General features: G+C 41.5%; 1 protein-coding gene across 1 annotated transcript in view; it reads left to right on the top strand.

Annotated features, from left to right (window-relative positions):
• Nucleotides 1-4,344: 4,344 nt before the first annotated feature.
• Nucleotides 4,345-14,381, top strand: part of pou2f2a (POU class 2 homeobox 2a) — a 66,159-nt gene continuing 56,122 nt past the window's right edge. Inside the window, exon 1 of the mRNA XM_044208906.1 lies at nt 4,345-4,400. Coding sequence (XP_044064841.1) covers nt 4,364-4,400 — 37 coding nt within the window. The 5' untranslated portion in view covers nt 4,345-4,363. The remainder of the gene's footprint in view (nt 4,401-14,381) is intronic.

The following is a 14,381-nucleotide window of genomic DNA, read 5'->3' as shown; positions in this document are numbered from 1 at the left end:
AGGCCTAAATGTAGTTTGTTTCACTGTAACATTAAGATATGTTGATTTGTTATACACAAGTGTTTAATTCTTTATGATAGTGAATGGGGTCTTTGACTTTATCACTGGTCCTTCTTGGACATAATTAAGTCCTCTGATATAGACCAGCACAGTCCTCCAAGCACATGAATAAATAATGTAAATGTCGGCTAAAGGGCACTTTGAAGAGTTACCTCATTTCACTCTGAAATCTAAGCAAGCACTCTGCACTGGCACTGTGACAGGTTTTAGGAAATCTGTGACTCAAGGCTAGGTCAAACAGTATAGTGATACGTAATATAGAGATGTTTAAGTACCTCAAAAAAAATCCATCAAGAGACACAGGCAGCAAGTTAGATAATTAACGCTTTTAATTCAATAGTCCATCTGCCTAGATGATGGGTAATTTGCATTTAGTCTATTCACTTACAAACCAAACTAATGCGCACACCTCAAACAACTTCTTTTTGCAGCGGCCACGTGGTCAGAAACACTTATACGCCTGACTTTTTCTGAATAGGTCATAATGGCAAGGATGGTTAAGGATCCTCAAAAAGACACGGGAATAAACACATTTATTTATGATTAATAATTTGTTTTAATAACCAAAGTTTATAGGAAATGTATCTATTATATATATATAATATGTTGTTTTAATGTTTTAATAACCAAAGTTTATAGGAAATGTATCTTTTATTTATATATATATATATATATATATATATATATATATATATATATATATATTTTTTTTTTTTTTTATTTATTTTTTTTTTTTTATTAATTGTCATTTTTATTGACATTTCAGGGCCCATTCTTGTTGGTTCAGTTTTCCTCTCAGATCTCGCTCATGTCCCTTTTGTTTTAAATATTTAGTGCACTGTTACTTCCTTGTCTCTTGCTGGCTTAAAGACACCTCCATTATAAGGTCGGTTAAGAGCACTCTGACCACACCTGCCCTTTTAAAAATGCTGCCGAGTGTACAAATTAAGTTTTATTATTGACTTGCCATCATGGAGAACAATAAGCGGGACCAGCCCTCAGGGAAAAACCTGATAGGGCCGTTTCTACCCTGTTCAGAGTATGCCTTGTTTGATGGCCAGCTAAACTGCCCCAGGCCTGCCTTGGGGAAAATTGAGATTTTTGAAAGCCCAGTTCTCACCACACCCAGCCTTAAAGCAAGACCAGCGATGTGATGCCCACAGGGAGACCCAGGCACTCTGTCTGAGAAGTCTGCAAAACTATAGAGATCCAACTCCAAGGATTCTGCCATGTTCCTCCTCTGAACAATGACTCCCTCTTGGATGACCCTGCCACTATGAGAGATTTGTTTGTCAAAGAAATTGGGGCGCATATCTAGAGCGCTCCAGAACATTATGCTCACAAATATCCAAGGACAAGACACAAGCAGAGCACCATCAACAAGTCCCACCCTTCTTTCCGTCAGGCTGCCCTTTCCCAGAGGAATCAGATGTCTGAAGTATAACTGGACTGCTATACCCTGGACCCAGCTCTACACCTACTGACTTTCCCAACCCTCTTATTTCATCTTAATGTAACACTTATAATCATGCTGAGGCTACTGCACCAGTTAGTATGGTAGATCTGTGCAGAAAGCGTTTCACAATCTCTCAATTAGTCTGGATGCTCAAAGGAATTATTTGACATTTTAGGAGCCGTTCCTTTTTGCTTCCTTGCCAAGAGAAAGATTGAGAAGATTGATATCACTGTCATATCTATTCGTTAAAGACTACAGCCAGCAGCCGGTTGGCTTAGCCACTGGAAACAGTGGAAAACAGCTAGCCTGGCTCTGTCCGAAGGTAACAAAATCCACCACCGGTTATATCGGGAACTATTTCTTGGCCGGGCACAGTGACTTCCTTAATTAGAGCGCTTTAAGGGTGCTGGTAGGTGGATTTTATTATCTTTGGACAGAGCATGTTAGCTGTTAACCCCTGTTTCCAGTCGTCATGCTAAGCTAAGATAACTGGCTGCTGGCTCTAACTTAATACCTACACACAGAGGGGTCTATACAGACAGACATGAGATTGGCATCGACCCTCTCATCTAACTCGATCGATCCTCTCATTTAACTCTCTGCAAGAAAGCAACTAAGCGTATTTCCTAAAATGTCAAACTATTGCTTTAAAGAACGCACTCATTGTCCAAAGCTACAGTAATCAAGGTAGAACAAGCCACAGCCGAGGGGTCGTTTTGAGTCTGAAATAGAGGGTTTGTGCCTGTCAGCCGTAGCGGACCCCAGGATCCTGCCATCTTCCCGGCCTGCTACTGATACTCGGAGCCCACACCCCATCACCACCACCACCACCACAGTCACCCCTCCTCTGCAGCTTCAGCACAGCAGCAGCTTTTAGCCAATAGGCTCCCTTGATGCCTCGCTGATCTACATCCAGGTCAAGGATTCCACAGACGGGGTCAAAGAACTCCCGTTGCTATGGTGACAGAACTGTGGCAGGACAGTGGCAGTCTTGTGATGCAGTTGGCTGGGGACCAAACAACCAGGGAAAGCCATGGCAAGAGAGAAACAGTGATGGAGCCCAAATTGCAAAAATAAAACCGTATTGTGTTTTTAATGAATCGATCAGTTTCAACATGTGTTTTCACTTTCTATTACCTGCAGTAGGGAATAACATGGAGTCAAATATATAAACCGGCCCTTTTTTTTTTTTTTTTTTTTTACACACAATAGCACACTCTGAACATTTGGTGAGGTGACTGTTCAGTTTATTGCCTAAAACACTTCATAGAGACATCAGAGGTGGGTTTGTGTTCCATGGTGCAAATTGTATTGGGTGCAAAAGCTAATGTAATGCTAGGTTGTGTGGCAGGACACTGGTCATCATCCTCCTGTAGACTTTATTCCACTGTCCGCAGGTGTTCTTCGCACCTCCTTGATTGGATGGAGACTCAAGTCATCTTGTGGTAGCTCAGGCCTAAATCAGTCTCTTATCAAAACGTGTCATCTAAAGCTGATAGACACTACAGCCTTCTGCCGGACCACTGCATACCCTGTATCACATGGTACATCTCTCTGATGCAGGAAATTCTATGGCTTTTATTGAGGAGAGAAAATTAGATTAGGTGATCTTCTCGAAAGCCTTCTTCCTTGGTTTACCTCTGCACTGTGTGTGGTTGTGAAGCTAGTAGTCAGTCACAACAGATTTCAAACAAGATTTTTAAAAGACATATAGCACATTTTTGCAAATGCATAAATGTGGGATGGAATTCATCAGGCCAGTTGCTTAATTTATAATTATTAAGCCAGAAAAATAGATATTTAAATTCAAATGTTAGTGGATGTGTTCCTTATTCGGTTATTCAAGAAATTATGAAACAGATAATTTTCCATTGCACAAAATCTGGTGTAACATACTTGATTAGGTTAAGCCAGACTCGTTGCATTGGTAAATCAAATACAACATCCAAGTCTATGAAGGAGCCATTGTGTTAGTGTGTGTGTGAGCAGAAGGAATTGCAGGTTTCTTTGCCATGCTGAGCAGGAAGGACTGTGTTGTCTATGGCCTACAGGTGGCAGCATATTGAGGAATCACCAATTTGAGGAGGCCTCACATTCAAAACAGCAGAGCTCCTGCTGAATATCCGCTGTGTCATGTAAGAAACATTTGTCATGTCATGAAGTTACAGAACTCCGAGTAAAACCTCCCATAACACAAACAGATTTTACATTTAAACTTGTGCATAGCTTACTTCATGGCATTATTATGCAGGCCACTCAGCAGCGGGGTCACACTGGGCCCTTTAAACATCTTGTACCTACAAAGTAAATCAGCACCATAAACATCACACTGGCAAACTGGTATCGTTAACAGAACATAGCAGGTTTGTGCAGTGATATTTAATCCTCGAAATGCCGAATGATTGCTAATTACCTCAGATGCCCTCCTTGCACTTCAAACGGCCGTCTCGCCTCGCTCCGTCCTTCCCTCTCTCATGCACGCGCCTCTTTCTCCTCAGCAGCAGCACCACAGCCACCGGGTCGCCATGGAAACCGTTGAGAGACACGCGTCGAGGGTGAGAGATGGAGAGAGAAAGAGGGACAACAAGGGACACGGAGAGAGAGCGAGAGAAAAGGGGGACATGAAAGGTTAGGGTGTTGCCATATGCCCCCAAATCTCCTAACACCCCACACACACACACACACACACACCTCTAACCCCTCCACCCCTCAGTTTAATGCTGAGCCCCCAACCCAGATCAACCGCCCCACACACTGGCCCCTCTTACACGCACCTCTGCCCGCCCCTCTACCTTCTCCCCCATCTTTTTGCTCTCCATCCCTCTCTTGTCCAGACAGGCTGCTCGAATGGCGGGGATGGAGACGTTCACCGATGGAAGCACTGGTAAATTTGACACACACACACAAAAAACAACAACAAGACAATGATTCTAGGGGCGACAGTGGCGGCTCAGATATGCATCCTGCAGGCTTAACTTCTTTTCCTCCATGTGTCTTTTCACCATTCCTCTCCTCAGCTGTACTATACACTCCCACCTTCCCCTTCTCAAATCACAGTCTTTCTGTTCTGTGTCAGTTCAAAAAACGAAAGATTTTAGTCCACTTGCAGGGGAGCCCGACATTCCTCATGGCAGCGTCCTGGGGAAAGGCAGTGGAGAGAGGGACTAGAGAAATATCGGTCCTAATGATTTTTTTTTTTTTGTGCGGGGATGGTCTTTTTCTTTTTTATTGATTAGATAGAAATTAATTCACGGGGGCAACCCTCGTGTTCTGACTCTCTCCCACTCCCTCTCTCTCTCTCTCTACCTCTCTCCCTCCTATCCTCCCTTGCTCCTTTGCTCCGTGGACGAATAGCGTTGTGTCTTCTTGCCTGCTATGCATGTTGTATTATCGCGGGAATATTTGATTCGGAATATGCTCTGTGTTATGCATATACGGAAGTCCCGCTCTGCACCTGCAATGCTTTCTCTGATCGCCTGCGAATATCATGCACATTATTTGCCTCAAATAAACGACGTGAGTGAATGTATGTGTGGTTGTTGTCGTTGTTGCTGAATGCAGTGTTTTTATTTTGCCGCTCACATTTGAATTCATGCACACCTGGCAGCATGTAAGTCTGGCTTGAAGGGAGAAATCGTGAATGTTGAAACAGAGACAGCTACAGCGATTTACACTAGACACAGACTCTATTGTTCCGTTGACTCCTCTTCGGTCGTTATCCTCTTTGTTGTTTAATTCCTAATTGTGAAAGGCCACGACTGATTTGAGAGCTCTTTACGCACAGGTGGGCGTGCAGGCCGGTGTGTTAATAGGCAACCTGTGTCTTAATTTGTGCATAATGTAGCCTGTAACACAGCGGTTTACGGCCAAAGTCACCCGCGCTGTGAGGTTTTTAATCACTGTGGTCGATATTTGTATCCCGATGCCCGCAGATAGCACAATAACACCCCGGCACGGTGAGGGCTGATACGCCGCCAAAGGGAAATCGATGGACAGACTGAGTTAATTATGAGAAAATCAATTAAAAGGAGGGGATCTATGGGCTTTATAAGGCTGAGCAGGGAGCTCGCACCGGCAGAGGAGAGGAGAGGAGGAGAGCGGACAGTGGACACATCCGAGCCGCTGCTTGCCTCTCTGCCTGGCCGCTGCGCTCCCGCTGTCCGCTGGCTGCCTGCACGGTGCTCGATGATGATCGGTGATCATTTAACAAACAGCTCTTCAGCGACAACGTCTAAATCGTGTAACAACCAAGTCATTTTAGCACCAGAATGTCGCTAAGACATATTTGAGATATCGTTGGTTCAGTGTGATGCTTTGATTTGCACACAGTCTTGCACTGATGGACACACACCTCAGTGGGGGCATTGACACCTGAATTATCACTGCTGTGGTTTGGTTCAGATGTGGTTTCCAAACACGCTTCTGTCCATTCCTGCTTGACCTTTGCTCTCCATTAAACTGATACACACTACAAGGTCATATAGGCTCACTAGTGCCTCATCTTACCTTAACAGGCAGAACCTCACACATGTTCAAAACAAAATGCGTTGATGGGAAACACTCTGACACAAGGCCTGAGTGTCCCAGGGTTGCATCTTGGATTATGGGAGGTATATACATAATCTACATGTTGGCCTATGTTATACTGACGGTTTTAGGGCAGGATTGTTGCACAGCACCACCTGAGCTTGTTTAAGTTTGTAGAGTAATTTGAAACAGTAATAGACCTACATTGTGCTATTGTGAGTGTGTATTTCGTCTCGTGGTTATGTAGATTAATGTAGTAGTGACCTTGTTTGAAAAACGCATGAAGCTGCAAGTGTGAACAGTTCAAAGTCATCATATTAAACAGCAGTCAAACATGTGAAGTGTGAACCACAGTGCACATATGACTTTAAACCCCACGAGACCGGGACACACGTTTTACTTAGCAGACACTTCTCCTGCAGCTCTGAAGAAAAGAAAAAGAGACCACTTTTGTTTTTATTGACCAGTCATCTATTTGGATCATTTATTTCCCCCCAATTTGCATTTATCGCAAAACTCTTATTTAGTAGAGGATGTCCCATTAAAAGTAATTCATTTGTTGCATGTGCATAGTTGTTGGTGCTTTCCACGTTATTAAGGGGAGAGCCATAAACTTACCTAGACCGCGGGGCTATATAATAATGGTAATAATAATGCATTTTTTATTTTATGTGTCCAAACGTTTTCTTAATAACGATGAAAATGTTTGATTTGATGTCTCTTTTGCGGCTCGTGTCCTGCACTATTACGAATAATATTGATCGTCAATAATTGGTGTTTTGAGTTGCCTTCTGTTTATCATACCTTATATTCGTAACTCTTATAACCATTCAGTATAATATTAATGCCAGAATGTGTATGTGCCAAATGCCAAATTGCGTGTGTGTGTGTGTGTGTGTGTGTGTTTTAATAGGCTACTTCAAATCATCTGCGTAATTCAACAGTAGCCTAAATATCCTTAATTTGTTATTTGCAAATGGCTTAAAATATTGCTTGAAATTCAATTAAAACCCAGAATTAAAAGCGAATTGAATCTGAATTGTGCTGCAGTTGTGATGAGAACTTTTAACACTGTTACTTTGCATATAGAAGTCTAAATCTCCAAATCGCTCCGTTATTGGCTGTTTGACAGAGGCATCCACTGCTGGACTCAAAGTTATTAATCATATCGAACTTCATTTGGCTTTTTAAATCGACAGACTACAAGTGTTAATGTTTACGTTTTGTCGGAGAATATGTAAATATGAATGCAGATTATTTTGCATAAAACCACTTTTCCGAGTTCCGATCGTTTTCAATGTTGCCTCTTATCCTGCAGATCTTGTTACGTTAAATACGTCTATTTATGGATGTATGCATATTATTTAAATAAAAACCCGTTACTTATCATTTCTGCAGTATTTCAGTCGGTATTTAGAGAGTGTTTATTTGAGAGAATAATCCACCGCCTACAGTCTAGGAGTGTTCAAGATTTCGATTTTAATTGGGAAGTTATTTAAAATCCTTTGCAAGAGAGTTTAGGAATCTTTCGAAATTAATTCCCATATTTAAACAGCAGGCCCCTTATTTCATCTGCACCTTAATGCGTGTTATTCGCTTTTAGTGGTCTAATCATTTCTTTGCATTACAAATTGTCAAGCTGTTATTTACAGGAGTAATTGATTAGAATTTCGCCTTCGTGCAAACATAAAACAGGTTAACTGGAAACAATGAAGCTGTTTGACTTGCAGTTTATCGCCTTGAAAGACAACAGAAACTCGTACGGACGCGTACATATCAGAAACATTTTAGACATTGGACTTTACAATATAGCTTGGGCTATTTCAAAAATATTTCGGTGTACGGAAAACGTTTCTTTTTCCTTTTTCGAGGAAAAATGTGAAAAGTGAAGAGGTAAAAAATGTTAAGTGCAAATGTAATCGCTTATAAATGTATCCTAAGTAAGGACGAGAATTGTAATACCTGCAGTTTTATAAAGTTTCTATAACAATGAGGGGATATTGAAAGGCTATTAATCAAGTGATGACACCTGCACATTTAGTAAAATACTGCATGAAACTGCAAGCTGACATCTCGACATCTTTATAAAATTGTCTTTTCAAAGGCTAATTCTGCATGGATTTTCAAAGCAGTGTGTTCAGGGAACATTATTATAATATTTTATAGATTATCCAAATGGGATTGAGATGAACGTTACAATGAAAAGCCTGTATATGAGCTGGGGCTGTTTTTGCAGGTCCTGCACCTTATCAACTTGAAACAGACCACACCGATACATTCAATTTTATGGTTTATGTTAAAGTCTGTGCAGCCTGTCCGAAAGCTCATTTCATAAACGGTTTATTGGCTCAGTTTCGGTGTTATAAAGCGAGGAAAAACAGGAACGATTCCTGTAGGCTTTGATGCAGGATTTACTATACATTTTTGTTACTGACCACTTCCAGTATCAAGCACCACAGGCCATACAAAATTAATCCATTTTCTGCGCACGACTCCCCTCCCAAATGGTGTGGCTGCTCTCCGCGGCCCGGTGCACAATGCGGTAATGACCCTCAGGTCAAAGGTCGCTTGGCCAGTTCCTCAATTAAGAAAGAAAGATTGCAGTTGCACAATGCATCGTTTTTGTGACAAGAAGGGGCCAGCAGTGACCGCTATACACGGAATATATTGATATAGGATTTGCCTGAATAGAAAACGTTCACCCCAAAATGATGCACAAATACCTTCCAAAGTGTACTGCATATGGTTTCAATAATTTCTGAAAGAATTTGTCTACCTACTGAACATTATTTTGAAAAAAAATGTGTTAAATAATAATATATAAAATGTCTTTATATTTTAGATGCAGGTTATGGTTGGTGTGCACTAACTCAGGTTTTATTTTAATTTAATTTATTGGATATATTTCACACAAAGACAGAGAAAATATCAAGGGTAACCAAAAAGTCTGACATATTGTCACTGTGGTGCTTGCTGTTAATAATATATTTCCAGTGAGGCTAGTTTACTATAGAAAAAATTAGAAATATGTGTGCGGGCTGTCCCGTGGAAGAACGTGTTTTTTTCCCCACATAGTCATGTATCAATTGTGGTTATTGAATATAATCAATGGGCAATTTGCGATCATCGCTACATCGATTAGCTGATAAATGGTGGTTAAATTAATCATCTGAAAAGATCCTGTTGTCGATGCCGTTGTCATTCTTAACCTGACCACTCAACCAGTGCAGCAGCCGTACAGACCAAGGCTTCACCAGCACAGACAGGACTTCAATAAGTGACAAAAGAGAAGTGATAAATTGATCAAAAATGACCACAATGAAACGGGCCTCTTGTGAGGCCACACATGTCCATTATGTGAGTGTGTCTGCGGGTTTGTGGTTGGAATACATCAAGGGCTCTGGGGTCAAAGTTCAGCTTCATCCCAGACTGATGACCCTGCAGACTGACTGACCTTTGGGGTCTAACAGCTGGGGGAGGAGGCTGTGTACTGGACCGGCCAGGGAGAGGAGAGAGGATGGAGAAAGGGGGAAAGATGGAATTAGAGGAGGTGAAATTTAGGACAGAAGGGAGGAAAGTATGAGCGAAGAGGACTCTAAAGAGGAAATCGGCAGGAGGAGAAACAGAGGTGGTTACCACAGTGGACCTTGAATATATCCTTGTGGTTTTTGTCGATCTATTCCGCTGCGGTCTCCCCTGGTTTTGGTACTTGGCTCTGGTTTGAAGCAGTAAATTAACACCTGACTCTGGCTTCTGACCCTACCCCCTTCCTCCAGCTACCCCCTCCAGATTAGCAAATATGTGCTATCTAGCCTGGACACGCACACACACATATATATATATATATATATATATATATATATATATATTTATACAGCAACACAGAATCACAATCACACATGTACACACATAACTACTTAATGTATAGAGAGTAAAAAAAGAACAATGCCATGCATGTACAATGTACACACCGCCTTTGCACATCCCATCTGACCACATCCCACCACATCTGTCCACCATCTAATTCCCCAGAGTGAAGCCTCAGTGTGTCACTGCTTGTCACCTTAACGGTCAGTCTGTAATGACTACCTCCCCGCACACAATGACCAGGGAGTCAGACTCTCCTCCCACACACTGACCCTCATCTATTTTACCTGCAGGACGTAGCCCAGCGTCGGCCCCACTGCCACAGCTTTGGACCCTGGACATGCTCCCAGCCTGGCACCCTGCCACACCCATGACCTACCTTTTGTTCATACCAGTTTACACCTGAACCCTTTTGATTTCTTACCCCTTAGAACGAAACCATATCATGTGTGCTTATGCAGAGTGGTGAGCACACTAATCAAATAATGTTTTCTCTTCCAAGGTAGTTTGATTTCAAGTGTCAGAGGAGGCCCGGAGTCTGGAAAGTATTTGGAATTTCACAAGAAAAAAACAAAACAAAATCATGGTAATCTCCGTCTTGTGTAACCACTGGTTTATAGTTGCCTAGCTGCAAGCAGTGATGGTGCGAGCTTGCCTTTCATGTAGGTACAAGCTATAGTTGTGATCTGTGTTGATTTAACCATGTTATAGGTTTAAAACTTCAAAAATAAAAAATGACCAGCATTTACCAGCTACAGTGGAAGACATTTCCAACTATTATGTGACAAAAAAATGCAGCAGATATATAAACAACATCTGGTTATCTGAAATTCAGTTTAGTAATATACCAGTTCACATTAAGAATCAGTACCACAGCAACATCAGTTTTATTTCTAAATCTGCTATAAAGCACCAGCACTGCAAATTAATTTCTTTACATTTCAGCTTTACAAATGGGCGGCTAATGTCTACATTCATTACTGAGTAATGATTTTTTTAAAAATTCAATCTAGACTTTAAAATGTCAAAAATAATGGCATAATACTAATCACAAGTTGCCAGACTCCAAAATGGTTTTACAATTGGTAACTTATTCTGATCAACTCCCAATAAAAATCTAATACACATTTTAGTGTATTAACAGTAACAGAAAGAAGGTAAATCTTTCACATTTGTGAAGATGTAACCAGCAAGTGTTTGGTATTTTTTCTTGTTAAATAATTAAAATAATTACATTTATTTTCATAACTAGAACTGATTTCCTTTTGATCAACTAATGCATTAATCAACCAAGTGTTTCAGTGCTATTGTATTGGTAAAGGCTATAAGAGTGGTTATTATGGTAATCATCATATGAGCCCTTTTTTTTAAACCAGTGTTACCAGATGCCAGGGCATTCTCTACATTGATGGTGAGGGATGCCAGGCATCCACAGTACCCACATATTTTTCTCACATGCCCTGCAGGAATCAAACTCCTAATTCGTTAGAGGCATGCATTACCCACTGAGCATCGCAGGACCACATCCCCTCTCCTCTCATCCCATCTCACCCAGCCTCCTCCAGGCTATTGTGCTAGATTGATGGCCGCTCCGGCCGATAGGTGAGGGGGGTCTCGGCTGGGCTGGTCAGCAGAATTTGTAGTGCCCACCCTCCGCCTGTGAGTGTCAGCAGAGAGCAGCCGGTGTGTCTGGCTCGATTAGGTTTCCTACCTATCTTCCCACTGTGTCAGACAGAGGAGGAAGGCAGCAGAGAGGGGAAGAGCAGCGGGAAGTTGCCCAGAGGAGAGGGAGGACAACAGAGGAAGCAGGAAAAATACATCTTTTTATCCCTGCTCTCTCCGTCAAAAGCCCTGTACAGTTCCTCTTTTTGTGTCTCTTGCTCTCCTGTTTTCTCCTCCTCTATCCCTCTCGCCTCTCACTTTGTCCTTTTCTCACCCAAACCCCTAATCCTCCTCCTTTTACCCCACACTCGTTCCTTAATCCTAAATCTCTTCTTCCCTCTCTACCAGCCTTTTTTCAATTGTTCTCCTTGTACCTCTCTGTTACCCACCTCCTCCCTCTTCTCCTTTCTGTCTATCGCATCTGAACATGCCACCTCTCAGCATAACCCTTTTACACACTCCAGATGACTGCAGCACACCTTATTTTCTCTCCTTCGTATCTTGAACCTTTTTTCTGTTTTTTCCCGTTGTTTTCTTTGTTATCATCCACACATCCTGTTTTTGCCATTTCACCTCTGCCCAGCCTCTCTTTTCATTATGTTGCTTGGTGTCCACTCTACTGCCTGATTTAAACGTCACTAATGTCACCATCACAATTAATGTCAGAATATGTTCATTAGAGCTTCTTCCAAAATCATTTTTCTATGTAGGAACAATTACTGTGCAGTTGTTGCATTGCACTTTCCAGAGATGTTTTTTTCTGTCCCGAGCAAGCTCAAGCTCACACCAATTTTAGTCACTGCGGCCATTTTGTTGGATGTGATCAATTTTCTGTGATTTGGCCTCAGTGATTTCCAGCCTGTCAGTTTCTTTGTTGTGTGAGGGTTCAGCAGTGTTGCCATGTATAGCTCAACGTTTTTAACCTTTCCTGTGGAATATGAAGTTTTGGTTGTGGATATTGGAGCGTAATCATAGACTGATTTTATCATAGAAAAAATGATATTTGTTATAGAATTATTCAACAAAATGACTGAATGTAATGAGCTCTTTTTCTTTGCAAGATGATAAATGAAAAAAAAAGCTAAATTGATGTTACAACCACAGTGAAAAACTACTTTAGCTTCCACGGTTCGACTTTTTTGTTGTGAGAGTGGGCTGTAATTTCATCCCTGAGTTTAACCACACAATGTTTCACAAATAGTGTTTCCGTGCCACCTCAGCACTGCTCATATTATTTAGATAACAAGAGAGCCACTGTCATGTCCTACAAAATAGGATATGTTTTCTTAATCTGTCAATGGCTCCGACCCTGAAAGACTTCATTTTGGCTGAGCAATGAAAGGCTCAAAAACATCAATATGGCTGAGCAGGATAAGAAGAAAGAGCCATATTCCAAGTCTGTATCGCATTCCCTCCATATCCTCCTATTTGTATGGTGCAGATATTGGGTCTCAAGCGAGAAATCAGGATTGCGTTCTCTCAGAATGGCAGCATCCGTCTGGTGAAATGGAATAGGAATGTTATACGGAACCAATGCATCTGGACTTGCCTGGACATCTCAACAATACCACTTCACACTTTCTCTCTCTCCCGCTCTATTCTTCTGTGTCTCTTGCTCAATAACTTTCTCGCTCACCATCTCCATCATACCCACAACAGTGTGGAGGACGAGGTGTGGATTAGGCCTTAAATGTAGAGTCATGTCGGCCAAGCCATGACTGCCTGCCTCTCATGCTGGGTCTACCATGGAAGACTTAATGTCTGTGAAGAGAAGAAAAGAAAAAACAAAATCCACTCCACTTCATACGCCTCTCACTTCCATTCTCTTTGTGTGTTTAACGTGTGAAAAAGGATTGCTGAAAGGATGTGAAGAAGCAAGAAGAAAGAGATAGGAAAAGAGACAGTTATCCTAGCTTTGCCTCGCCTGTCACACTACAATGTGCATGGTTGATAACTAATTCAAAAAACATGCATGGGCCGGGTTTAGCTTTTCAAATAGCTTGTACGTCTGAACACGATTTAAAGGATGTTTTTTATGCAGCTGCCTGTCGCTGATCAATTCTGTTCCTCTTGTCATGCTGTGAGAATATCACATTGGTATACAGTAATTCAGCACTGGGAAAAGGGGGCATTTTGCATTGTCTATGTTTATGGTTTGGTTTGTAGAGTGTGATGTATATGGATGGGGTTTGGGTCGGTATTGTAGTCCGTAACTGTCAGTGCAGAGAAGAGAACAGTCTCAGCACTGCAGACAGTGATTTCACCGATGTACAGTCGCTGCTTTTGCCTCCTGCCTTTTTCTCCCTCACTCATCCTATTTTCAGTCTTTCATTTTTTACACAAGGGGAAAATGAGGAAGAACAAAACCAACATATGAAAACTAAAACATGACAGAGAGGGGAGGGGTGGGGAGGTGGGGAAGGAAGAACAGAGGAAGGAGAGGCAATCTCAGAAAACAAGGGGGCTTTCAAAAGTAAGGGATGAAAGCTAGTCAGGCTGTTATTTTTGAAAAATGATCCTTGTGTAGTGCTCCTCTTAAGAGCCAGGTACATATTATTTTATCTTCCTGAGGAGACTCAGCGAGGTGTTTTGGCACAAAAAACTCAATGGTTTCTTTTAAGTTGCGCAATTTATTGTTCTTAATGTGATTTTTGACAGGCATATTTTAAATTACTTATCAGCTTCTTTGTGAAATATTTCTCAAATCAGCTCTGTAGATTATATTAAAAGGTAACGTTTGAATTCCTGAAATTTCAGCATGCGTCTGCTGTTTATTATTTTATATGTCAAATTTATACATTAGTCCGAA

The sequence above is a fragment of the Siniperca chuatsi genome, linkage group LG9 (genome assembly GCF_020085105.1).
Source record: "Siniperca chuatsi isolate FFG_IHB_CAS linkage group LG9, ASM2008510v1, whole genome shotgun sequence".
NCBI classification, from domain to species: domain Eukaryota; kingdom Metazoa; phylum Chordata; class Actinopteri; order Centrarchiformes; family Sinipercidae; genus Siniperca; species Siniperca chuatsi.
Note: the sequence above shows the minus strand (reverse complement) of the source record. Positions and strands in the feature narration are given on the sequence as shown.